This window comes from Puntigrus tetrazona, chromosome 10 (assembly GCF_018831695.1).
Source record: "Puntigrus tetrazona isolate hp1 chromosome 10, ASM1883169v1, whole genome shotgun sequence".
NCBI lineage: Eukaryota > Metazoa > Chordata > Actinopteri > Cypriniformes > Cyprinidae > Puntigrus > Puntigrus tetrazona.
Window position 1 is genome coordinate 13,996,677 of NC_056708.1, and position 27,513 is coordinate 14,024,189.

Consider the following 27,513-nt stretch of genomic DNA (forward strand, 5'->3'; position numbering starts at 1 on the left):
TCTCGTTCCTTCAAGAAACCATGGTTACATATGTAACCTGGAGACGTTGCTCTTCAGGAACTCAAGCCATGATGATGATGCTTTGGGGAACGAGATACCCACACCCCCAGACTTGCTGATCCCTGCCTAGTGTCTGTACCTGCACTGCTAGGGAGAGAAGAACAGAAGAGCCCGGACCAAGTCTAGACCATTAAAATGGATGAATGTATGGGGGGTAGACCATCCAGCAGTGTTGCAAATCTCGGGCCAACAAGAACTCAGATAACAGGGCCTTGGAGGCCGTCACACCTTGTGTTGAGTGGGCTCTGAATCTTAGCCTCGGAAGGAGCCCAGAGAACTCATAAGCCAAATTGATGGCATCCACTATCGAGCAGTTGCTCACCTTTTCTCGACATGGCAGCTCTGTGGATGTACATTTGCAGTTCTCCGTAAGACACATACAGCTCGGTGTGACATTTATTTCTCCTCAGGGAAATACCTCTGTTCCTGAGCCACCACTGTAGGAGCCTCAAGTACAGCAGGCCAAGAGGTACAATTTGGACGCAGCTGCAGGGGTCATACGAGCCTGCATTGTTGTCGAATCCAACAGCAAGAAAAGTGGTTCTCTGAGCTTGAGAAAGCACGCTTTTCTTGGAGTTTAGTCTCAACCCCCAGACATTTCATGTGAGCAAGGATGACATCTCAATGTCTGATCACCTTGCTCATCCGACAGCTTAGCTTGCGAGGAGGTTTTCAGTCCACAGAAGTATATTTTACACATCCTGTTTTGATTATTTGCTTGTTTTTATGAATTATTATTTTGGTCTAATATGAAATTAAAATGCTTGTCTGTGTTTGGAAATGTGGATGCCACATCAAATACTAATTTAATATATGCGCATATGCACATCTGGTTTTCATTTTGCCATACATCTCTGCATTCATCTATCAGTATTTCAGCAATCATCAAAGGAGTTCATCTTGAGCTTCTGATATAATTTATATTCTGATATATATAAAATAATAATAATAATAACACACAAAGAAAAATCCATTTTGACCTCAGTTGACATTTTAAATTCCAGATCCTGATCTTGTTAATGACTGGGGGCTCTATCTCACACTTAAAAGTGTTATGATGTATTTTTGAGTTCAGGGAGATCATTTAACTCAAGTATGAGCAATGTTGTGTTGACATTGTGTCTCCACTAGGTTCATTAACTCTGACCCTCATGAGAGGAGAGCAGACTGGGATTAATTAGAGCAGAAATCATTCACACAGAATAGACCTGCTTTGTTTGCGTCTCAGAACAGATAAAATAAGACAAATTAGTAGATAGTCAAATTAGTCACTTTGTTTTCTTAATTTAGAGAGAATTACATTGTTTGGGGAGCCATTGGCCTGTGTCGTTAGGATTACAGTTTCTTTATACAGTATATACAATTGTCTATTTAGAAGATGGCTGCAATTTGTTCTAAACTTTATATTTCCAGGTCCAAACACTGGCCATTCTGTTCTTTGTTCTTTCAACTCTTCGTCTGACCAGTGACAGATTGGAAACAATAGCTCGTCTGTAGAAGTTGTGTCAACTCAAAATTGAATTGAGACATTTGGCCCAGGTTTCCCAGACAATGCATAAGATTATTCCTAGACTAAATATAATTCTGAGCTGTTTTAACTGAAATAAACTTGCACTGACTGATCTTAAAACATGTCAGTGCCTTTGTTTTGTCTTAAGATCCACAACAGTGATGCTTTTTTCTAACTGTGATTGTTGAAATAAATGAAGTCCTGATTAAGTGTTATCAAATCTAATTAAAGGGATAATTTATCCAAAAACTGTTGTCATTATTTACTCACACTCTGTTTGTTCCAAACCTATGAGTTTCTTTCCTCTGCTGAACACATGAAAATATATTTTGAAGAATGCTTGTAGCCACTGTATGGAAAAACATCTGTTTAAAAGCAATTTATATATTGGGGTTTTAGGGGATTTTGCGCGCACAGGGAAAAAAAGGGAAATTTAATTTGTTCCAAAGGATTGTATTTTTGACTTTTATATGTATATATGGGATATCACTGTCACAAACACACCCGCCAGATCACCGTCTCCCACGCCTATCACCCGCTCATCATCTCCTGAATTCTAACCACCTGTTCACCACACCTGTCAGTAATCAACTCACTCCCATATATACACCGGAAGCCCAGTTGTTCTTCGGCTGGGATTGAAGTTACGACCACACGCTTCTGTCTGCACGTTCGCTTGCTATCCTCCTGCGAAAATACCCCTTCTGACTCGGACTTCCCGCACTTGAGTATTTACTGTTGTGTTTACTTTGTTTTGAGCAAATGTTTGCTCGGCGTCTCGCCGCTCCTAAGTTTATTAAACAGTTTAAGTATTCCCCTGTCTGCCTGCCTCGTCTCTCCTCAAACCGTGACAGAATCCCAGCCCGGAAGAAAAGACGAAATGGAGGAAAACGCTAACGCGGAACCTACCAGCCCGCCGAATCCACTGCACGAGTTCGCCGCAGCTATCCACGCAGCTTTTTCCCGACCCACTGCAACTCCTACATGTCCCATCGCTCGACCGTCACCATACTCCGGTGAGAGGGAAACCTGTAACGGCTTTGTGCTCCAATGTTCTCTATATTTGGAGTCGCAGGCTCACCAATTCGCCTCCGAAGCAGCGAAAGTGACCTTCATTATCGCGCTGTTACAAGGACGAGCGCTGCAATGGGCGGAAGCCCTCCATTCAGCCGGAAACCCCGTCGTCAACTCGGCAACTGGCTTCTTGACTCATTTAAAAGAGGTATTTGGAACCATTACTTCACTTCTGTCCGTACATGATGAACTGCTTAACCTCCGGCAGGCAGACGCAGGAATTCACGACGCCATCCAATTCCGAACTCTGGCGGTGGCTAGTGGCTGGAACGAGCCGGCGCTGCTCGCCGCATTCCGCCGGGGATTACAGCCGAAGCTTCACCAACAAATGGCGATTTATGACGACACGGTGGGACTAGAAACCTTTATTAACAAGACGATCCGCATTTCTCAGCATCTCAACGCCTGTATTGAATCACGTCTACCGCCAGAGCTACCTATGTCACCATCACAGAGTCCATCCGACGAACCCATGATCACAGACACCTATCATCTCACTCCCTCCGAACGCACCCGCCGACTTGCTGCCAACCTGTGCTTGTACTGTGGACAACCGAATCACCACCTCAACACCTGCCCTGTCCAGCCCCCACGCCCGGCGGTGAGTACGATTCGCTTCACTCCCCAAGTTACCAACCTACCACATATATTTGGTCAATTGATCCATGCCAACAGCCTCTTTCCAGTGTATATCCTCGTGGACTCCGGCACTGCCGGAAACTTCATCTCCTCAAAGACCCTCCGCAGATACCAGATCCCCTCTCACTCAAATGACACTACCTACAGCATCAGCACCATCCAGGGAACCCCGCTGGGCCGGGGCCGCGTACACCGCACCACACCACCTCTCACCCTTCAGATCGGTCAGCTTCATCTGGAAGAACTCCAACTCCTCGTCCTAGAGGATGCCGTGGTGGATGTCGTGCTCGGGAGACCCTGGTTGGAGCAACACCAGCCTGACATCCTCTGGAAAACCGGTGAAATCCTGAAATGGAGTGTTTCCTGTTTCCAAAACTGTTTGAGGAATCTACCCCTGCCTGTTTTTAATTATCCTTCCATACCTGTAGGATCCACTTCAGTGGAAAGTCCGGAGCCCGAGCACGACACACCAATTCCCGAACCGTACCAAGATTTCCAGGATGTGTTCAGCAAGTCGGCGGCTACTCACCTTCCTCCACACCGGCCATGGATTGCGCCATCGACCTACTGCCAGGTGCCAAACTTCCCAAAGGTCATGTATACCCCTTATCAGTTCCGGAGAGGGCGGCGATGGAGGAGTACGTGGAGGAGGCCCTCCAACAAGGTTTCATTCGTCCATCTACCTCACCAGACGCATCCAGCTTCTTCTTCGTGGCAAAGAAAGACGGTGGTCTCCGACCCTGCATCGACTACCGAGCCCTCAACTCCCAAACCGTCAAATTTGCCTATCCACTTCCTCTCATTCCTGCCGCTTTGGAGAACCTTCGTGGAGCCACCGTCTTCACAAAACTCGACCTCCGAAGCGCCTACAATCTTATTCGTATCCGCAGGGGTGACGAATGGAAAACAGCGTTCATCACTCCCACCGGACACTACGAGTATCTTGTTATGCCGTATGGCCTCGCCAACAGTCCCTCAGTGTTCCAGGATTTCATGAATGAGATCTTCCGAGATATGCTAAACCGATTCCTCATCATCTATATAGACGACATCCTCATTTACTCCCCTGATCTACCAACTCATCGCCTACACGTACGTCAAGTCCTAACCCGCCTGAGATACCACCACCTCTACCTCAAACTGGAGAAATGCTGCTTCCACCAATCCTCCGTTCACTTCCTGGGCTATATCGTCACCCCTGCGGGCTTCCAGATGGATCACCAGAAGACCCGGGCAGTGCAGGAGTGGCCGAAACCTAATTCAATAAAGGAAGTACAACGTTTTCTAGGATTCGCCAACTTTTATCGCCGATTCATACCCGCCTATAGTAACCTGTCTGCTCCCTTGACCTCTCTCACCCGTTCCTCCAACAGACCTTTCACCTGGACCCCTAAGGCACAACAAGCACTCCAAACCCTGAAGGCCGCTTTCTGCACTGCTCCCATCCTCCATCATCCAGACCCCAACAAGCGCTTCGTGGTCGAGGTGGATGCGGCTACCCTGGGAGTCGGTGGCGTCCTCTCCCAGTGGCATGGCGAACCTCCTGTACTCCGTCCATGTGCGTATTTCTCCCGCAAACTGTCCCCGGCGGAGCAGAACTACGACGTGGGCAACCGGGAACTCCTCGCCATCAAGCTCGCACTGGAGGAGTGGCGGCACTGGCTGGAAGTATCCCAGTTCCCTTTCGAGGTTATCACAGATCACAAGAACCTCCAATACCTCAGAAAAGCTCAACGCCAGAACCCCCGACAAGCCCGTTGGTCCTTATTCTTCACACGCTTTAATTTCACCATCTCCTACAGACCTGGCTCCAAGAACGGCAAGGCCGACGCGCTCTCCCGTATTCACCAACCTGATCAGGTACCCGACTCACCCGAACCCATTCTGCCTCCTCATGTATTTGCAGCTCCTATAGTGTGGGAACTGGAGGACCAGATCCGTGCCGCCAGCCGCGAGGAGCCCGCTCCGCCGGGAGGTCCGGAGGGCCGTCAATATGTTCCATCTCGCCTGCGCCTCGCCCTCCTGGACTCCGCACACACCTCTCCGGGAACCGGGCATCCTGGCAGGTACCGAACCCTCTCCATTCTCTCCCAAAGGTTCTGGTGGCCACGTATGGCCCACAACGTTACCCGGTATGTTCGCTCCTGTCCAATCTGTGCTGTGACCTCCACACCTCGTAGGCTCCCGGAGGGCAAGCTCCAACCTCTCCCCATACCCGAGCGGCCCTGGTCCCACATTGGGATTGACTTCGCTACCGACCTGCCTCCCTCTGACGGTCATACCACTGTTTTAATAATAGTAGACCGTTTTTCTAAAATGTGCAAATTTGTCCCTTTACCTAGTATCCCCACAGCTCTGGACACCGCTCTGGCCCTCTTCAACCATGTCTTCCGAAACTTCGGACTACCCGAAGACATTGTGTCGGACCGAGGCCCGCAATTCACATCACGGGTATGGTGAGAGTTCTTCCGTCTACTGGGGGTGACGGTCAGCCTCACCTCCGGGTACCATCCCCAGGCCAACGGCCAAACGGAACGCAAGGTCCAGGAGCTTGCCCGCTACCTACGCGCCTACTGCCACCAGAACCAGAACAGCTGGAACCAGTACCTGCCCTGGGCCGAGTATGCCCAGAACTCTCTCCGCCAGACCACCACCAGGCTCACCCCATTCCAATGCGTGCTTCCAAGGCGCCCGTGGAGGGGGGGGTAGTGTCACAAACACACCCGCCAGATCACCGTCTCCCACGCCTATCACCCACTCATCATCTCCTGAATTCTAACCACCTGTTCACCACACCTGTCAGTAATCAACTCACTCCCATATATACACCGGAAGCCCAGTCGTTCTTCGGCTGGGATTGAAGTTACGACCACACGCTTCTGTCTGCGTTAAGCACTATCCTCCTGCGGAAATACCCCTTCTGACTCGGACTTCCCGCACTTGAGTATTTACTGTTGTGTTTACTTTGTTTTGAGCAAATGTTTGCTCGGCGTCTCGCCGCTCCTAAGTTTATTAAACAGCTCAAGTATTCCCCTGTCTGCCTGCCTCGTCTCTCCTCAAACCGTGACAATCACTAATGAATATAGTTTAAGGAACTTGAACTTTTCTGTTTTGCAAATCCTTGTTTTGATCTTAGGAAATATTCAAATATCTTACAATTTTTGAATTTCATGAGCTGTAAGCTCTAAAACAAAAAAACTTTTAAAATATTTTACCTTTTTCATGTTATGAATCTAGAATATATTAAACCTTTTTTTCCACGATACTCTAATTTCTTTTAGATTTTTTATATATTACCTTTATATGCAATGGCATAAAATAAAAGGGGTTGTTTCTAAAATTGAACACTTTTTTTTGCATAAGGCAACCTTTTCACCCCCCTTTGGGAGTTTTTTATTGTTGTAACAAAAATAAACTAATTACTAATTAGTGCCGCTTAAAGCAACTAGTTGCACCTTCATTAATCTCACATTAAGTAAAAAGTGCTAATGAATGTCTTTTCTCTAAAGACTTTTTAGATACAAGAGGTTCTTTCCAGTTTAATGACACCTCTGGAGGAAGAATTTGCTAATATATTGGCTAAAATGTTCTTAAGATCACAGTCAGGATTCACAGTGATCCACAATTGTGAAGCAGAGACAAAAACTGTGGTTTGTTATCCATATGTATGTGTTAATGATTATTTGTACAATCACTGTAACATATGAAAATGTAGATTTTCACTGGTATATTTCTAGCTGAATGTCATAGGGGCTGATGACCTCAAATAACACAGATAGTAAAGGTAATTTGTAAAGCTCAGGCTTTTTGTGACTGTTTCTCGCAGGTATTTGGTTTCTCGTCCACTTACAGCAAAGCAAGCTGCAAGGAAGCTGGGTCGTAAAAAAAGGACAGCCATGCAAAACGGCAACATTTCCATCATTACGCCTGCAGGATTTTATATTGTTGGCTTGAGTTCAATGCCTTACAGTGACATTTATGCTATGTTCCTCACTGTGCTTTATGTGATCACAGTCATGTGCAATGTCTTTCTGATCACCATCATTTTCTATGACCAGCGTCTGCATGTCCCAAAGTTCATGGCTATTGCTAATCTAGCTGTGGTTGATCTTGTTCTAAGCACTTCTCTTGTGCCAAGCATGATCAAGACTTACATTGTTCGAGACAATTTTGTGCCGTTCAAACTGTGCATTGTGCAAATGTACACCTACTATACTTTTTTATCCCTCGAACCATTTTCCTTATGCATTCTCGCTTATGACAGGTTCATTGCAATCTGTTTCCCTTTAAGACAAGAATCTATTAACACAAACACCAGAATGACTTCTATAATCAGTGCAGTTTGGTTATTTTGTATTGTTTTAGTTGCGTATGCTGTTATATCCATCCCAACCCTGTCCTTTTGTGACTCTCTTGAGGTCCACAGCTATTTTTGCGATTACGCTCCTGTTTTAATACTCGCTTGTGGAGATATGACATCACAGTGGAATTTCGCCACTGCTTTAACTATACTCTTTGTTACTGTACCTTTGATTTTAATTTTTTTGACCTACATGTGTATTCTGGCTGTCGTGTTCAGAATGAAAAATAATCAGAGCCGTTTTAAAGCACTGGCCACTTGCATAGAGCACCTCATAATAGTGGCCCTTTTCTTTATTCCTATTGTAATCATCTTTTGTTTTACATTTTTTGGAATTATTTGGAACCCAAGCGTAGGTCTGGTGAGCTTATCTTTGTCGTCCCTCATCACACCCTTTGTGAATCCCATCCTCTACTCACTGAAAACTAAAGAGATTCGAAACAGGATTCATTCAATAATAACCAAGAGACTGTCTGTTCATCCTCTAAAAACTTCACATTAATGTACAACATAACTGTGATTTAAGTGATTTGCTGAGAGTATTTATATTGTTATCTTGGAGGCTTTTTATGATGCTTCTGTGACAATATTATTTTGTGTTCATATTTTAGTTTTTCAATAAAATCTCCAAATCTACATTTGCTCTGCAATTATCTATAAAGAAAGACACACACACACACACACACACACACACGCACACGCACACACACTTTTATTATTATAACTGTTAAACTGTAAATCTAAAATCAAAGCTGCTTGATGCTAAAAAAAGAGAAGCATGTTCTAATAAGATCTAAGCTGGTCATTAGCTGGGTAATAATAATAATAATAATGTATTTAAAGTCTGGTACCATGAACACTTTGTGTCTTCTTTAGGTCCACTAGATCTTACACAGTTGGTGTCTAACTTTACTTGCTATGTGAGTGCCTGGATGTGGACTTTTTGTTTTGCATATGATCCACTTTTTGCTTATACATTTACATATTTTGTTGTGGTCCTTGCTCCTAAATGTATATTTATATAATATATAGGATTTCTAATCATTACTATTCTATGTTGCAATTGTATACAGTCTCTCTTATAACACACCAACACATGCGCTCAACACACTGCTCAAAAAAACGTTAAAGGAACACTTTTACATAATACACAGCCTACCCCGAGCTGTATTCAATAGCACCCAGAAAATCAAAGTGAAAAAATGACGCAGCAGGTTAGTCCATATTGCTGAAATTTCATTGTGGCAACTCGCAGCAAAAGGGTACTTAGAAGTTTGCATGGCTTAATGGCTAATGAGACTATGGTTGTTCTGGGGTATTTCCTCACAGATCTAGAAAGGGAATCACATACCTCCTGGACAGTCTGAGGTGTAAACTGGCGGCATCAGATAGAACGAAACACAATGTTCTAGAGGTATTCTATTGGATTTATGTCAGGCGAGGGTGGGATGCATACATAGGGCCGGGCATTGTCATGCACCAGGAGGAACCCAGGACCCACGGCACCAGTGTAGGGTCTGAGGATTTTATCCTGATACCTACTGGCAGTCAGGGTGCCATTGCCTGTACAGGTTTGTTTCTCCATAGATATGTCTTCCCAGACCATCACTGACCCATCACTAAACCAGTCATGATAAACAACGTTACAGGCAGCATAACATTATCCCTGGCTTCTCCAGACTCTTTCACGCCTGTCACATGTCCTCAGGGTTAAACCTGCTCTCATCTGTGAAAAGCACAGGGCATCGGTGCCAATTTCAGGTGACAAATTCAGTCTCCATGGTGCCAGACAGTGAGCACAGGGCCCTATAGAGGACAATGAGAAGGTATCTCCAAAGGAACGAAGGATTTCAAAAAGAGCAAACATCCCTGTTGTTTACGACACCCCTTTTCACCTCTGCCCTTCCTGCCTCCCCTCCTTCTTCCCAAAAAGACTTGGCTCAAAGTTCATTAAGAATATGGCATTATATACCATGTGTCATGGGAACCTGTTGTTTATTTTTCATGTTTGGTCTCATTTTAAAGATCTCAATTTCACAGAAATCATTTGTATTATGGAAAAGATGTGAGAAGGGGACCCTAGAACCCTGGAGCAGGGGAACCTAAAAAGTATTTTTATGGTTTTATATCCGATCCAACAACCTTCATGGTCTGGTCTGAATATATAAGGAGAGTGACAAAACATGCCAAGGCGCGATTCTGTAGCCAGATGGGCCCGTAGTGTGTGTCTCCATACACAACACTATGTACTTTCTAAAGGTCAGGTATGCATCTTTTACTCTAGATTTATCTTTGGGAATTTGATGTTTTGTATTAACATAAATGTAACACTGAATTGGCTGAATTGGTTTGTGTAATTGGCATGATGCCTGACTAATAATAATAAATTGTTATATTTGACTCATTCCGAACTCTCTGAAATTATTCATTTGAGTAGATTAATGTGTAGTCCAGTGTGTCCACGGTATTGTGGCAGGACAGAGCATAATTAACGCATGGTATGGTGAGGGTTAGACCATTTTGAATCATTAACACGGTGAAGTTGTTTGGTATTTTGTGGTTATTTAGTTAAATGTCCTCTTTGTTCAAAACATGCCGGTGGGTAGTTCACATAAGGCATTATAACCACCCTTCACCTTTTGAGTAATGTTGGAACTGTCCAGCCATGTCAAGGGTTCAGTAAATGGCCGCCTGAATTCCTAAGCGACACTGGGTTCGTAATGAAAAAAAAGACTAAATGATGAGTTGATGAGTTTTCCAGAATATTTCAAATATCTAAATTCTTCCACAATTGATAATTATGAATGGTACCTAAAATTAACAATCACTTGAAATTGGAGTCAGATTAAGCATGGAGCAAGATCAAAATTGAAACTAAATTCTGATAAGTTCAGAAGCGAAAGCAAAGATTGAACACGTATTAAACCTTCGACCAGGGCCTCTGGAATCCGTTCTACGGGACCCTTACACAAATAATTTTCTGACATAACTGAAATTAACATACATAAATGTTCTCACATCAAAGGTACAAAATTACTGTTTCGTGCATGATTGGTTGTTGTTTTAACTATTAGGCATAGCAACAACTCTGATTGGCTGAAATCGTTGCCGCTGCTACAGAATTTTACAGAACAGAGAGCGGGAAGCAGAATTCTTTTAGCCATTTGTGACTTTACCTTTTTTAAATGCAGTGAATATATTTATTATTAAATGATCACAACTCGCTAGTTCAGACCTACCCTCTGCAAATGAAAGACACCTCATGGTACCTTCCCAAAGAGGCACAAAATCACTCTCACTGACTTTTTTCTGGACAGCCCCCAGCTGGTGGAATGACTTGCCTAAATCAATCAGTCATGTATGTAAACATTAGGAAAGTAGCTTGTGTTACCACTCCTTTACCTGTACAAAATATTTAGCATGTATGTACCAGGTAAGTACACGTACTGTAAAGTAAATTGCTACCCCTAAACCTTAGACCTTACAGAAAACCTGCATTTTTGGAGATTTCGTCAGGTTTAGCTAGTATTTGGGCAGACATTTCTCTCTCTCTCTCTCTCTCTCTCTCTCTCTCTCTCTCTCTCTCTCTCTCAAGTTTTATGAGAGCATTATGAAGTGTTTTTGACTTCGGAAACATCACTTAACTTGCTAAGGGGATGAACATTGTTGTGTATCACTGTGTCTCTTCTAAGGTCATTAACTCTGACCCTCATGAGATGAGAGCAGCCTGGGGTTAATTAGAGCAGAAATCATTCACACAGAATAGACTTAATTTGTTTGTGTCTCTGAACTGCTTTAATAAGACAGACAAATTTGTCGGTTATCTTAATTTATAGAGAATTAAACTGTTTGGGGAGTCATTAAGTTGTTTATGATTGTGCTTTCCCATTGGATTGTAATTTCAATACAAAGTATGAATACTGTAGGCGTCTAATGAGATGCCTGTGTTTTGTTCTAAACTTTAGATTTCAACGACTAGACAAGTACTGTATGTTACTGTATTTTTGTCTGACCAATGGCAGATTGGACACATTAGTTCATCTGGAGAAGCTGTTTCAACTCAAAACAATTAAAGACATCTGGTGAATCAAAAAGGCTCTGGATCACTTGTACAATGGATATGTAAATTGAAATAGTTGAAACTTGATTACTGTACTTAAGTATTATTTTAGGGGAATTTTTTTACTTTATTCAAGTAGTTTAAACTTTCCTTTACTTTTACTTGATTACATTTCTGAAGAAAAAAAACACTTTTTACTCCTTACAATTTTATTTCAACTTAAAAAGTTTCTGTTTGGAATATGTTTCTAACCTATGCATCACATTTTAATTAAAAGTGATAGTTCACTTAATGAGTCCCAGACTTTTCTTCTTTAGATAAAAACAAGCAAAGATTTTTAGTCCATATAATGCAAGGGTACAGGACCGCTACAGAAATCACACCAAGTAAAGACGACAGTCAAGTTTAAAATATCAGTATATACATATGCCTATTGTTTCACTTAAGAAGATACTGATTAATTAACAGAGCCTGTATGACTTACTGTCACATTCAGTTTTTTAAGTGTAATTTTTGGATGTCCCATACTTATGTTAAATGAATGAATGATTTAATGAATGTTATACGAAGAGAGATGATTTAGATTTTAGTTCTCATCTGATAAATGAAAGGCAGTTGATTGTTATTCCTGCACTAGATATGTGTTTGACCTGTGCCATTGCATTTTGTTTCATTTCCTCCATTTAACCAAACTTCTGTATGTCTGTCAGAAAAAAAGTACTTTTTAAGTTTTAACATTTTTAAAATTTTAAGTTGTACATTTTTACTTTTTACTCACATATGTTTTCGGCCATATACTTTTACTTACTGCATTTAGTAATAAAGAACACATCTCTTTATTTTCCCATATTGTGCGAGCATAGCTAGCATTTGTTAGCTCTTTTATATCTAACTAACTATTCATTATTGTCTATTATTTGTTTATTTTAGATCTTTAATTGGTGGGTTGTTCTAAAAAGATTTTAAAGCTTTACGTTTACAGTTTTATAAGAGTTTTTTAGCTTGTTTGTTTGTTACAATGCCTCCTCTGTTTTTTCCCTCAGAGTTTTTATAGTTGTTACAAAAATAAACAGACTAAATGTGACACTTAAGGCCAAATCCTTGCCCCCTCCCTCAAAAATAAATAAATAAAAACACCTAGGGGTCAAGATAAAAGTAAATAAAAGTAAATTAATTATTTATTATTAAATGACAATATTTAGAAATTGCAATGTAAGGTAGATAGTTAAAAATAGCTTTTTATTGATACAGTTGTCTGATGGATTTTATAGCCATGGACTATTTTGGGTTGTGAAGTCGACGCGTTTCTGTTGAAGAAATTAAAGAGGCTGTATCATTTCTGTCCCAAAAAGGTGGCCAAAAATTAAAACTGTGGATATTTGAATTAAATGTTCGGTCAATATTAAACAATGTAACAACAGCAATTCCCAGGCCTTTGATGCCCTTTGCAGGCATTTGTTATAATAGTTTATTTTGTATTATACTATGTATTTTAACAGTGAAACCGTGTAATTATTACTAATTAACCAGTCACCTCATTGTTTTTAAGGAACACATTTTAAGTTATGGAAACTAGAATACTTGAAATGATTGTAAACCGTGTAGGTCTACTTTGCAGGGAGCAGTGGTGCTGCCTGAGCCTGTGCTTCCAACACAAATAAAACAGTTTAATGGCGAAAGATCAGAGAGAAAAAGCAAACTTTTTTTTAATTCTATGTTCTTAGAGATTAAAAATTACTTGGCTACAATTGGTCCAAAACTCTGTTGCTAGATTTCTTAACACTATCATACCATATTACCCCAATATTAAGGGACGTCCATTGGCTGCCGATTCGGTTTAGTATCAATTTTAAAGTTTTACTGTTCTATAAATCTCTACACAACCAGGCCTCTAGTTATGTCTCTGAGCTGCTACATTTCTATACACCCACTAGAAGCCTAAGTTACCAGAATCTTCTTTTGGTTCCTCAGTAGGCTCCTGTGAAGAGGGGATTTTTGGTGGTTGGGCCCTAGTTATGGAAGAGATCAGTAGAGCCTTGAGATCCTTCTGTATCCATTTTTAAGTCACTTTTTAAAACTTACTTGGGCGTATTAATTTCTCTTTTATATAATATTATAATCGAGATTACTACTCTGTCTTCATATTATTAATTTGTCCTTCTTCTTCTTATTTTTTTAATTCATATTCTCTATTTAGTTTTTTGTTATTCTCTTTTCATATGTTTTATATATTTATGCCTTGATTTCTTATATTACCTCAATGACACACAATGACCACAATGAACAATAAATCATAAATCTAATAGATCTTGATTAAATTCATTAGAAGAATCGTTTCTTCACCGAGCAAGCTCTTCAGCCTGATACAACACCGCCATCTTGTGAGTTATAAGTGTAATTACACCTACTGTTAATAATTGGACTCGGACTCAGAAAAATGTAACACATTTCCTGTTCGTCATATGAAACGTTCCCTACTAGAGAAGTTATGAAACCCTCCTGAAGCTCTCGAAATCTTAAACGCCAAAGGCAAGTTTATGTAAATACATATCCTTTAAGAGATTTGCTACAAAGCTTCGAGTGCGAAAGACAATCCCATACATACGAACAGCTTTTCACCCGTATTGTTTTAGGATACCAGTGTCGCTACTGACCGTAACGCGCTTTAAATTAAGGATGACATCGACTCACAACCGGAGCAGGAGTGAGGACGAGGATGATCCGGTGGACGGGATGATCTCCAGGACAGGCTGTGCTCAGCTGCACTACGCTCTGCAGGACTGCATGGCTGAACATCAGGACTGGAGGAAGTGCCAGGCCGAGGTTCAGAAGTTCAAGGAGTGCATGACCTCCTACCAGAACACTCGCAAAGAGCAGCTTCTGAAGCAGAGGACTACTGCTACACAGTAGTCCGCGCAGATAACCACATCCATTGCGTTCACTTGACTAAAGGCATGTTGTCCAGAATTTCTGTCAGGCACGGAAATATATCTTGGAAAATGTTCTTTTAGAAATATGTTAGAAATATGTACATATTTATTTGATCATCAAAATAAAGAAGCCAAAAAATGTGTAAACTTTTGTCACATCATCATCGACTGGATAAGGGTTTGCCGAACAATCTTAAAACAGTTCCCCTGAGTTCTTGCTCGTAGGTTTGAGAGAAGTGCGCCCTACGTATCACTCTATTATATGTCCTCATTAAAAAAAAAACATTTATATGCTTTCTCTTACTGTGAAGCAACAGTACTATATGTTTTCAAAAGTATTTATGATATGTGATACGCTTGGCGCGATTAAGAACCGTCCATATTTATTTGTATTTATTTGATTTGATTTTATCGAACATGAGAAATAGTTAAATTCTCAATTGTTCATTCATCCTAGACAATATCAACGGGTCCAGATAGGCAAAGGATGTTTGATCTTTGATCAAAACCAAAATTCTCAATAGCATCACTTGCAAATAAATTCCCCCTGGTTAAACTGCAGAATCCTTTGAAAGCTGTTGATCCACTGAAGGCCTTCTCATTTCAAATGTAGGCCTAAAGTTGTAAAGTGTAATTCACATGCTGCATATTTACAGTGTATGATTATGTCAGGAAAGCTGATGCCAACATGCAAATAATACGTACCATTCTTGGTAGTTCCGTCTTTGTGATTTAGTACTTTGCTCTTTTAAAGAAGCTTTATTTAACCTTTTTACCTATATTTGACCTTCTTTACTTACACTGTGTTGTTGCAAGTTTGGGCTTGCAGTCAGTGTTTGGTGCTTGTACGGCAGTGTCATCATTTCCTCTGATTTTAAGCAGTACTAATGTGTAAGGTTTAGGTGTAGAGATATGGTCAAATTAAATATTTGGAATAAAATGCTCCAGGAACACATAGAACTCAGCAATATCAGGATATGCTAGCCCTTTAAATATTTGACTTTGCTTCTCTAAATGTCACCTTAGGGTTGAATGACTAGTTGAATGCCTTTTCTTATGAGCTTTGACAATGTACATCAAAACATATGTCATCATTTTTTCATACAAATGTAATTTACATTAAGCCGTTGTTGAAACAACCTTGAAATTTAATTTAAATCATATTTTGCAATAAAACTACCTTAGTGGTGTCAGTGGAAATGACAACAAAAAAGCAACAAAAAAATCTGTGCAGTTTTTATTATTATTATTTAAACACTGTGATGTTAAATTGTAATCACACATGAGGAAGTTGAACAATTATTTTATAATAATATAATAAGTGAATGTTTGTTAAAGTACATTATAATTATATAGCTTGTCTGTTATTTATATGCAACAAACGACATGCCATTTTCTTTTCATACAATTATTAAACAAAAACGTTAAGGACAAAATGTGAAATATCAAGAGCTTATATTTACATTCTCTGTTTCACATTTATTTCTGTAATAGTGCTCACCTTGTATCGTTTGTACAGGTCTTTTATGGATTGCATGACCTCCTCTGTCTTTAGAGTGTATATGATGGGATTCAACATAGGTGGTACTGTCTGTGTCAGGGAAGTGTTAATTATCCGGGAGTTTTGATCAATAGATGTTGAGATCGATTTAACATTTACACCTAAAATTGGGAGATAAAAAACTGCCACTAACACAAGATGTGAGGTGCATGTTTTCATGGCTTTGATGCGATCAGCACCATGAGCGATCTTCAGCAATGCCGCAGCAATGCAACAATACGAGAGGGTTATCAATATCACCGGCAGACAAATTAGAAGACCGAAAAAAATATACGCCAGGAGGTAATTTATGTCATTATTGTTACAGGAAAGGCTGATGACAGGGCCATGGTCACAAAAATAGCTATTCACCACAGTAGATCTACAAAAAGAGAGTCTGTTGACTAATCCCACGAGTACAGCAAATAAAGCCATGGAAAACATCCACATACTTCCTATAAGAAGTGACATGGATGTTTTTGTAATAATGGCATGATACCGCAGAGGAAAACAAATAGCAACCAGTCTGTCGTAAGCCAAAGCGAGAAGTGTCAAAGACTGAATGTTCATAAAATGAAACACAAAAAACATATTCATCAAACACGCTTCATATGAAATGAGCTGGTGCTCGAATAAAAACATGTCTATGAGTTTTGGAATCAAAGCTGAGCTTCCACACAGATCAGAAAGCGCCAGATTAAAAACAGCAATGTATTTGGCTGTGTGGAGTCTGCGGGCCAATAAAATAGTACACATGATAAATAAATTCCCCAAAATGGTCACAACATATACAAAACACAAAAACACATAGTAGTATTTTGCATGTGAGAAATTAGAAAAGCCACTGATGAAGAATGTTGCAGGACGAACAAAGGTCACATTTGCAGAGGAGTTTGACTGCACTGAAGTCAAGCTGCCTGTGGTCTGGAATGTTGTGTTACCTGTGATAAAGAACTGTTTTTAGATATGCACGCCATAATATAATGATATTTTAGTGTGTTTGTCAATATTTCCTAGCACTATGATTTATTGCCGACATCTCACCAGTCCTAAATAAATTATTCTGAATAAATACAGTATGTCTAAACATTACAATGCTAAATAATGTGGTATGGTATTTAGTTCGCATGATAGGTAAAGACAAAGTCTGCATGTTTCAGGTAAAACTTTTTTTTAATATGAGCCTTTTTCACAGACGCCATAAACTTCTTTGTCTTTGTCGCCTTTGAGATTATATGGTCATGCACTGAAGAAAGCACAAATGTGTTTAAAAGGACCCAAAATACACATGTTAGGCATATGGACACGGAAAATACAGCCGCTACTATTAAAAGATCAGTACATGTTGTGTTTTTTTGACAGTTCCTTGAGATTCCAGCTATGCACGTATACAAAAAGATTTTGCAAAAAACTGGAAACATAAAGATCAGCTGAAAAAGAACAGTCGTGTTGACACAGCTCGGGAAATGAATTATTATGACACTAGTTCTGAAAAAAAGTCTGCTGATGATTGTTTGCATTAGAGTTATTATAACAAGCGCTGATCTGTGGGTCACAATCATATGATACTTCAGTGGCAAACAAATGGCTAACCTTTCAAAAGACAAAATACTGAGAGTTATTGAATTCACTGAAACAAATAACACGCTGGAGAGCATAATATACAAGCACAAGACATACAGGATCAACTGATTTCCAAACAAAAAAGCATCCAGTTGCTGAAGGATTCCAGTGATACTGTCACAAATGTCTGTCCAGTATTTAGGAGCTGAAGATTGAAGATGTCGGTCCGTAATGATAACAAACATAAGGCAGGAGTTTCCTAGAAAGGAAAAAAAGTAAGCAATAAACAGGAATATATAATAGTATCTCATGTGAGGTATACCAGAGAAGCCAGCCGACAGAAAGGAAATATTTCTGTTTCCAGTGACCTCTTGAAGCATCTTTTTTCACCCTGTCTGGGCAGAAAAGTAAAATGCAAAAAGGTAAAAATTTGGCATAATAATAACCTTAATGAATTATTATTATGATATACTCACAGTAAGGTCTTTGGGTGGTTTGCAGGGATTGTAGCCTTTCCCATATTCATTATATACTGAATGAAGAGCAGTCAGTCCCTTCTGACTGACCATGACAGTCTCAACCAATGGCACACACTGTAGAGCTGACAATAATCTCAAAGATAATTAGTGTATCTGTATTTGTCCTGTTCAAACCGCCATTCTTTCTTGGTCCATATCTTGGGATAAATTTAAACATGATGTCTAGGGTGAAAAATTTAACTAATGCATAAAACTAATATCACCGTACTTTATGTGGTTGATTTGATTACATTAGGAATTGCAAACATCTTTTGTATTACACGTTTTCTGAAATGTTACATTTAATACGAAAAGGAGGCATTATTGAGTAAAATTTCCACTATGCGCCTCAGCATCCGCTGACCCTGCTCAGACAGTTTACGAGTTGCTGTTGTTCCCAAACACTTCCACGTTGTTATAATATAGCTGACAGTTCACTGTGAGTATATATATATATATATATATATATATATATATATATATATATATATATATATATATATATATATATATATATATATGTCACTGTATTACTTTAAGAATTTAAGAATTAAAAACATCTAGACATTTATTTTGGATGTTTCTTTTCTTTAGCCTGAAACATGTTATGAAAAGCAAAAAAAATCAAAAATGATCAGTGCACAAAAACACATGTTTGCCTGTGATATCTTGCCTTCAGCACCCAAATACACCAAAGGCAAAAGGTATTGTGTGGCTTAAGAATTTACAATAAAAGTCATATGGAATTCTTTTAAGACACTCTTACTGTTTTTTTCATCTTTTCTATCCAAAACTATCTTGGCAGACCTAGTTACAATGCCTTTGTTTTTATTATGGGTTAAAACACTTACTGAGTGCAACTACACCATTCAGTGTCTTTCTCCATTTACAGACATTAAAAATGTATTATGTAATATGGTTGCTACATCAGTCAACTGTGAAAACACAACAGTAATTCAGTGTATATATTAATTCACAATTAAGGTCAATCCGTCATCCAGCACAATATTTGCTTTTGCCACTAGAGGGCCCACTACAATCAGTTTTTCCCCTCATCAAACATCTTTTATTCTCCACAATGTTCTTTCTAACAGCTACTGTAGACGTTTTTTTGCATTGTGTTCCATACTCTGTGTCACAAATGATAGTGAAATTCCTTTATTATTTAAATATATACATATTTATATATTGTTATTAACAAATATGGAAAATGTACATTGTGTATATCTTTTTACACAGAGATGTGAAATGAAAATAGTGTCACCATTTACTCACCTTCATGTCATTTTTGCACTGAATTAAGGTTTTTTTTCCACATTCAACACTGATTAGCATTACTGAATTGTAATGCTAATGTGACTTTTTCTGCTCTACAGCATAAATGAAAAAGTCAGATTGCTTTGGCACAACATGAGTTTGAGCAAATCATTTTTCTTATGTATGCATAATCGTATCACATATCAACATTTCAACTATTTCCTAGAAAATACATTAAAATACAATTTAATTACAATACAACTTCTAAATTCTGTGGCCGCATAAATATTTTGAGTAATTTTATAGCTAAGATTATTTTCTACAACATCTGCACACACAGGTCAGTCAAGTATGTTCAATTAATATTTGATAAATGCAAATATAAATTGGATATTCATAGACAACACACAAGTAAAGACTGCTTAATACAGTTTAACAAAATGAGTTTTTCAATAACCATTTGCATTTAGCCTTTTTCTCTGCAGTAGCCTAGTGTTCACTTTGTTGCGTTTGTACAGGTCTTTGACGGATTGCATGACCTCCTCTGTCTTTAGAGTGTATATGATGGGATTCAGCAGAGGTGGTATTGTCTGTGTCAGAGAATTGTTAATTATCCGGGCATTTGGATGGATAAATGTTGCTAAAGCTGCAATATTAATACCCAAAAGTGGCACATAAAAAACTGCCACCAACATGAAATGTGAGGTGCAGGTTTTCATGGCTTTGATCCTGTCAACACCATGAGCAATCTTAAGCATAACTAAAGCAATGCAGAAATATGAGATGATTATTAATATCAGCGGCATACATATAAGGAGACCAAAACAAATATTTGCCATAATACTATTTATGGTATTATCATTACAAGCTAGTCTATAAATAGGGCCATGATCACAAAAATAACTATTGACTATGTTAGATCTACAAATAGAGAGTCTTGTGATCAAAATCACCATTGAAGCAATAAAAGTGACAGAAAATATCCACATCGCCCCTATGATCAGAAACATGGCTGGTTTGGTTACAATGACATGATACCGCAGAGGAAAACAAATAGCTACCAATCTGTCAAAAGCCAAAGCGAGAAGTGTCAAAGACTGGAGATTCATGAAATGAAATACAAAAAACATATTTGCCAAACATGCTTCATAGGAAATGTCCTGGTGCTCAAATAAAAACATGTCTAGGACTTTTGGAATCAAAGCTGAGCTTCCACACAGATCACAAAGAGCTAGGTGAAAAACAGCAATATATTTGGCTGTGTGGAGTCTGCGGGCCAAATATATAATACACATGATAAATGAATTTCCTAAAACAGTCACAACATACACTAAAGACAGGAAAACATAGTAGTATTTTGCATGTGGGATATTAAAAAAACCATTGATAAAAAATGTAGCAGGACGAACAAAGGTCACATTTGCAGAGGAGTTTGACTGCATGGAGCTCATGATGACTGTTGTCTGGCTTTATGTGTCACTTGTGATGAAGAACTGTAGAACTAAGCAGAAATACATTTCATAACAGAAAATATTCACATTAAAATAATTTCATGTCACATTAATGTTAGGATATTCTTTAATACATTCATATTGCACTAATAATAAACATAATTTGCAGTCAAATCAGTAGCGAGAAACTGAGGAAACAAATGGTTTATACTCAACCTTTTCCAAAGCTGCCACCATCTCATTCACTTACCAGCCATCAAACAAATTTATAGCAGATCATTCTCCTGCCCTTTGGAGTTTAGTTCATAGATCATTTCCCTACAGACTTGAGGAAAATGGGCAGAAGTAAATTTAGCATGTGACATCATGGAATTATTGCCAAACAGGATTCATATGATTCAGATGGCTAAATTCATGTTTCCAGTGGCACAGGTGATAAACCGCATACTGTTTTTGAAGCAATACATCACAGTACACATGCAGAAGAGACATACTAGTTGTGTAGTTTTTCTTAGAGAGTAGCATGATTAGTGTTCGTGTTGATAGCACAGAGGGTATATTATTATTTTTCTCTTCTTTTACACATGCTAGTTGGAAACTTTTTTATGTAAAATATAACATTGTTTATTGTGTGGATTAAAAAATGTTGTATGCCATATTTAGTACTTGCATACGTGTTGTTTAATATTTTTGTCCTTCGACTGCATCAGTTTAGATTATACAACACATCACAATGTTTCAAATAGCAAAGAATAGTGGGAATAGTCATAATTAAAGATAATAACAATAAAGTTAGTAATGCACATGATGGAATCCCCAAAACAGTCACGACATACACTAATAACAAGAAAACAGTAGTATTTTGCATGTGACTTGTTAAAAAAAACACTGATGAATAATGCTGCAGGATGAAGGTCACATTTGCAGAGAAGTCTGCCTGCATAGAACTCATGATACCTGTTGTTTGGTTTTTGTTTCACTTGTAATCGATCCTCTAGGCGGCCTGAAGGAGCATGGCCATCAACTGATGAGTAGCTACCATGCTGGGGGGCTGCTAAGCATCATCCTCAGCTAAAGAAGATAATAGACCCTCTTCTGATGCAGCGATAAACCTATCCTCATAGGGAGCCCCAAAAGAGACACTGGGTCCGCCACCATCTTTCGGGGGCTCCACAGGACTACACTAATAGGGGTTGGGGTCTTTGGGGGCTTGCCCAGGGATCAATGCTGACCATGATCCTCAGGTCCCTCTTACCCATAGCCAGTGCAGCCGCAGAGTCTTTCTGATTTGGGCTGGGTAGTCGGCGAGGTTAGGCTCATTATAAACTAGATCTGTGACCTTAGTATAGCCATGGACATATGCTCACAATGTGGACATGAGCCATCCATGAATGCGGTCATGACCATTGTCAGAGTTAACTGAACTACTGCATCCAGAAGCACACGGTCGGAAAGAGATCTTGTGAGACACTTTCAACAACAAGCTACAGAAATTTGCTCTTTTAGCTGGTTGCCCGAGGAACCACTGCACTGAAATGCAAGGTATGGATTCCCGCAGCTGAGAAACTAGCTGTGATGATCTGCTGTGAAAATAAAGCCAAACTAGTGGAGGTTGCTTTCACTAAACACACCATATGAAACAACAGGTTCACTGGTTTATTGTGAAATGGGCTGTTCTCACAGTGCGTTCACACCAGACATGACTTGCACAAATAATTGGACGGCTGAGTTGAGTTTACTAGCATCATTCGCAGTTGTGTAATTCGCTTCAATTGTGCATAAAATTCACTTAGACACGGATTTGCTTCATTGGGAGGGCCTTCTGACTGTTGTCTTTATTTCACAATACGCTTTTATAATGCCTATTGTTAATTAAAACTGACATTTAACAAAAGGCAGAGATGTGTTTGTCATATTTCTTTTATTACAGTGAAGATAATCAAAGTATGTGCACAATGTCTATTACATCACTACTAGAGCAAGATCCTGATTGGTTAAGACAAATTTTGTCAAAGTTCAGAATTTTTTTTAAACGCCAAATGCCCAAAATGCTCAATTTGCGCCACCTCATTTGTGTCATGCAACAAGAGGTCTAATCTTGTCTTTGTATTGAAATAACATGTAAAACAAATCAAATCAACATGTAATACTTCATTCACTTCTGGTGTGATGTTTAAACTGTCACAAACTGGGCTTGAATATAGGTCTCTGGTGTGGTGGTCAAGCGATTTACCACTTATCCACAAGGGCAGTAATGTTGAACCTAAACGAAACACTCTAGGCAGAGCTCCAGGCAATCTAGATTTAACTAAAAAAATTAAAAAAAATTCAACAAAAGTTCTTCTCAGACAGAGGTATAGGTAACAGAGCAAATAATAGAAACAAAACTCCACAGGGGGAGAAAACAAAACCAATTAATTGCACAAAGAAAAATCCACAAACACCTTACTTGAGGTAGCTTGAAAAGAATTAGGTGACACAAGGCAGAAATTAACAGCCAAGACTCAAAAACCAAATGAAGAACAAAGGAGAAAAATCACAACTTAAATACCCAATGGAAAACAAAGCACAGGTGACCTAGATATCACTAACTAGGACACACAAGGAAGAACTAAGGCAGAGGGGAACACAGGGGCCTCTAGAGGCATGGAGACCAACTGCAGGGAGTGGGATGCTGACATAAACGTGCATTTAAAATGGGATTAAGCTATATTGTGGTTGTGCAATATGCATAATTGACCAAAACACATCCTTAAAGACCTTATATGTTAGAATAAGGAATGTACGTTTATTTTAAAAACTACACTACCCAGAATACGTATTTCTTGCTGTCATGTCACCATAATAATATTAAGCAAGGAAACAAACAAATGGTGGGAAAACTAGAACTAAGGCGGTCCAACTGAGGAAGTGAGCTACAGTGGAGGAAATGGAGTTGGAGAGAGACCAGGTAAGGGTGGAGCCAAATGACTTGCTGGCTTTTGGAGAGGAGAGGCTAGGCAGGAATTTGGTCCCAGGAGAACTTGAGCTAGGTGGAACCAGCAGAATCACTGGAGATATTTAGCCAACATAGCTTTCTTTATTTAAACTCTTTGAGTTTTTTCCATCCTACAGGTTTGAGAGGACTTTGGACTGACAAAGATGAAGATTGGGAGTTGCAGGTAAGTAGTCAGAGTTTGAATGAGTCAGGTAAGAGTCAGTAAAATGACTTTAAGACCTGACAAAGCTATAGTGACTTCTGAGTGCAGGTCTGTTAGGATGGAGGTGATGGAAGTTCAAGAGCAGTGATGGATCAAGAATGTAATTTTTGGGAACTCATGATTGTTCCTCTGAATGGAGTCCTCCTCAGTTATCTCAGAAGGAGGAGGTATGACTGGCTTATCCGTTCCTGGGAAAGAAGGAGTGAGACGGTTAGTGTAAGGCTTCAGTAGAGAAACGTGGGTGTGAATACTGTAAGTGAGTGGAAGGTCCAGTTGGTGAATGAAGCTGTGATTTATCTTATGGCAGGGCAGCCAGAGCCACATAAACAGCTATACCTAGTAGACAGACATCTGAATGGCTCTTATGTCTTATGTCTCCTGACAGCATGTTGGAGATGGACATGTGAGTCCCACACTCTCTCACTCTCCTTGTACCAGAAACCCACCACTGGAATCTCTCTGATTCCATTGGCAGTAACTGTGCAGGTACCGGCTGTTGAAATGAAAATGGCATCTGTAGGTTAAACTGACAGAGACCCCAAGGATCACCAAACCCCGGAGATCAGCTGTGGCTCTCTGGGATATCAAAGTTTCTGAACAATTGGTGGAACAGTTGAGTTTTCAGAGTTAGGTAATCCAGGTAGAGGAAAGAGTTTACAGGCCTTGGGCAATCTATTGACTACCTCCAAGATGCAAGTACAGGATTCTGACTCTGGCAGGTTGGTGACAAAGTCGACTCCGATGTGGGACCAGGGTATTAGTAGAAGTAATAGTTGGCCATCAGGAAGATGACAGGTGTCTTTAGATGATGACAGCACTGTAGAGATTGGTCCACTGATATTTGCAGAATTTTTGAGCCATATAGAAAGAGAGTTACGACAGCAGATCATGGAGCCACTCAATAGCGCTCATACATTCAGCGGCATAGAGATGCAGCAGAGGAGATCACTGCAGATTCAGCAGAAGCCATCTCGCAGGCTTACAATAATGTCAGCATTTTCTTTTCATTTTCTTTGATGATGATTGGATGATCAGAGAGCGTATTAGTCAAAGCTCTTCAACCGGCTGCAGAGGTAGACCTTCAAGAGACTCGGTGTGAGGATGAGAGTCAAAGGGATACATTAAAAAACATAACATTATGCTTTTCTTCACTGCCTCGCATGAATTATTTGAATGTTACTTGCTTGTTTTCCTGACAAAGCTGCGCTATCTAGTATTTTCCTCACACAGCTTGTGGGCAGAGTAGCAGGGAGACTCATGAAGATGGAAGCAGTAATAGTTATTTGTTTTATACCAATGTTATTTATATGGTATAAATATGCTTGAATTAATAAATGTCTATAATCGGGCAGACTGTATTTGTGTCATTTTGTTAGGTTATGCCTCAGATAGAGATGATGTGTGGTGCATTGCCCAGCTGCGGACACTTTGTTGTATTAACTGAACTGAATTGTATTAACTGTGTTTCTAGCTTTGTGAACAGCATTCACTTTCACTAACTGTCTGTAATGCAATGCTCTGTTATACTGCATATAAAATGTATCTAAAAATTTGCATGTTTACGTATTCAAAATATCACATTTAAAACATTAATCGTATTACATGATGCAATATTATTGCTTAAACTTGGAAGATACGAGGTGTACGTTTTCATGACTTTGATTCAGGTAACACATTATAATACATGTATAATGATACTCCTAAGTCAAAGCCTGGGTTGCGTACATTTTTTATTGCAAATTGGCATCTCAAACAAGTTCACATTTTCATCAAAGAAACATGTTTCAAAAGTAAATCACTGAAACAGTACCAATCTGAGGAACAAAGAGCATATATTAAATACATGTTTAACATGCCAATGTATAAACATTATTAAATAAGGATTTCTTAAATGTTGTAACTACCAACATATCTAATAATATATTTACAACACAGAACAAAGTTTTCTTTTTAAACAGACAATAAAAGTCAGCTAATATTATATTGAGATATCATATCATTTCTGCCACTGTATTTCATAATGTCTTGCTATCGTAGCATGCACCCTGCTGCGTTTGTACAGTTCTTTTATGGATTGCATGACCTCCTCGGTCTTTAGAGTGTATATGATGGGATTCAGCATAGGTGGCATTGTTTGTGTCAGGGAACTGTTAATTATACGGACATTTGGATGTAGAGGTGTTATCATAGATGCAAAATTATTGCTTAAAATTGGTAGATAAAAAATTGCCACCAACATGAGATGAGAGGTGCAAGTTTTCATGGCTTTGATCCGGTCAACACCATGAGAAATCTTAAGCAGAGCCAGGGCAATACAGAAATATGAAATGAAGATCAGTATTGGAGGCATGCACATTAGGAGCCCAAAACAAATTTTCCCCATTAAAATATGGACAGAATTATCATTACAAGCTAGCCTATAAATAGGGGCAAAATCACAGTAATAAGTATCAATTACATTAGATTTACAAAAAGAAATTCTATTCACCAAACCTACAAGTACAGAAAAGAAAATCACAGAAAAAATCCACATCAATCCTAGAATCAGAAGCATGGCTGGTTTGGTTACAATGGCATGATACCGCAGAGGAAAACAAATAGCTACCAATCTATCGTAAGCCAGGACAATTAATGAAAAAGACTGCAGATTCATGAAATGAAATACATAAAACATATTTGCCAAACATGCTTCATATAAAATGTCCTGGTGCTCAAATAAAAATGTGTCCATGATTTTTGGAATCAAAGCTGAGCTTCCACACAGATCAGAAAGAGCCAGATGAAAAACAGCAATGTATTTGGCTGTGTGGAGCCTACGCACCAAATATATGATACACATAATAAATGAATTCCCCAAAACAGTAACAACATATACTAAAGACAAGAACACATAGTAGTATTTTGCAAGTGGAATATTAAAAAAGCCATTGAGATAAAATGTAGCAGGACGAACAAAAGTCACATTTGCAGAGGAGTCTGACTGCATGGAGCTCATGATTCCTGTTGTCTTTTTGTGTCACCTGTGATGAAGAACAGTTAAAGATTAAATAATTCTTAAAGATGAAGGAATACACTCAAGAAATGACAAGGAATATTCACATAATTTGTAGTCATAGTAAATACATAGATACAAATTATCAGATGTTCTTTTTAAAACACAAAACAAATTCTAAACCATTGAGTGACTAAAATAAAATCATTGGAAAGAAAAAGAAGACACACATGGTTTATACTCTACCTTCTACAATACTGCCACACAATTATTTTTCTTTCAGCTGTCACACATATTTATATTAGGCTATTCTCATGATCTTGGGATTTTAGTTTCTGGATCAACCCTTCTCCCTACAG

At 39.2% G+C, this 27,513-nt stretch overlaps 5 protein-coding genes across 6 annotated transcripts; 2 read left to right on the forward strand and 3 right to left on the reverse strand.

The window, feature by feature from the left end:
* Positions 1-7,022: 7,022 nt before the first annotated feature.
* LOC122353209 (olfactory receptor 10A2-like) lies at positions 7,023-8,145 on the forward strand. The gene has a single exon (XM_043251174.1). The coding sequence runs from the start codon at positions 7,180-7,182 to the stop codon at positions 8,143-8,145; it is 966 nt and encodes a 321-aa protein (XP_043107109.1). The 5' UTR covers positions 7,023-7,179.
* Positions 8,146-14,097: 5,952 nt separating this feature from the next.
* On the forward strand, positions 14,098-14,780 carry LOC122352530 (cytochrome c oxidase assembly factor 4 homolog, mitochondrial). Of its 2 annotated transcripts, none has more exons than XM_043249963.1 (2): positions 14,098-14,232; positions 14,337-14,780. In XM_043249963.1, the coding sequence occupies exon 2, from the start codon at positions 14,380-14,382 to the stop codon at positions 14,611-14,613; it is 234 nt and encodes a 77-aa protein (XP_043105898.1). In that variant the 5' UTR covers positions 14,098-14,232; positions 14,337-14,379; the 3' UTR covers positions 14,614-14,780. The 2 variants fall into 2 exon arrangements, with proteins under 2 accessions (XP_043105898.1, XP_043105899.1); XM_043249964.1 differs by having other exon boundaries at positions 14,132-14,232; positions 14,379-14,780.
* An 87-nt stretch (positions 14,781-14,867) lies between these two features.
* On the reverse strand, positions 14,868-18,305 carry LOC122352428 (olfactory receptor 1-like). The gene is made up of 2 exons (XM_043249843.1): positions 18,213-18,305; positions 14,868-17,127 (listed from the first exon to the last, which is right to left on the reverse strand). The coding sequence occupies exons 1-2, from the start codon at positions 18,303-18,305 to the stop codon at positions 16,093-16,095; spliced, it is 1,128 nt and encodes a 375-aa protein (XP_043105778.1). The 3' UTR covers positions 14,868-16,092.
* Positions 18,306-19,960: 1,655 nt separating this feature from the next.
* LOC122352429 (olfactory receptor 51E2-like) lies at positions 19,961-20,962 on the reverse strand. Its single transcript, XM_043249845.1, has one exon. It carries the CDS (start codon positions 20,960-20,962, stop codon positions 19,961-19,963), a length of 1,002 nt encoding a protein of 333 aa, XP_043105780.1.
* Positions 20,963-26,158: 5,196 nt separating this feature from the next.
* On the reverse strand, positions 26,159-27,157 carry LOC122352430 (olfactory receptor 1-like). The gene has a single exon (XM_043249846.1). It carries the CDS (start codon positions 27,155-27,157, stop codon positions 26,159-26,161), a length of 999 nt encoding a protein of 332 aa, XP_043105781.1.
* Positions 27,158-27,513: the final 356 nt, after the last annotated feature.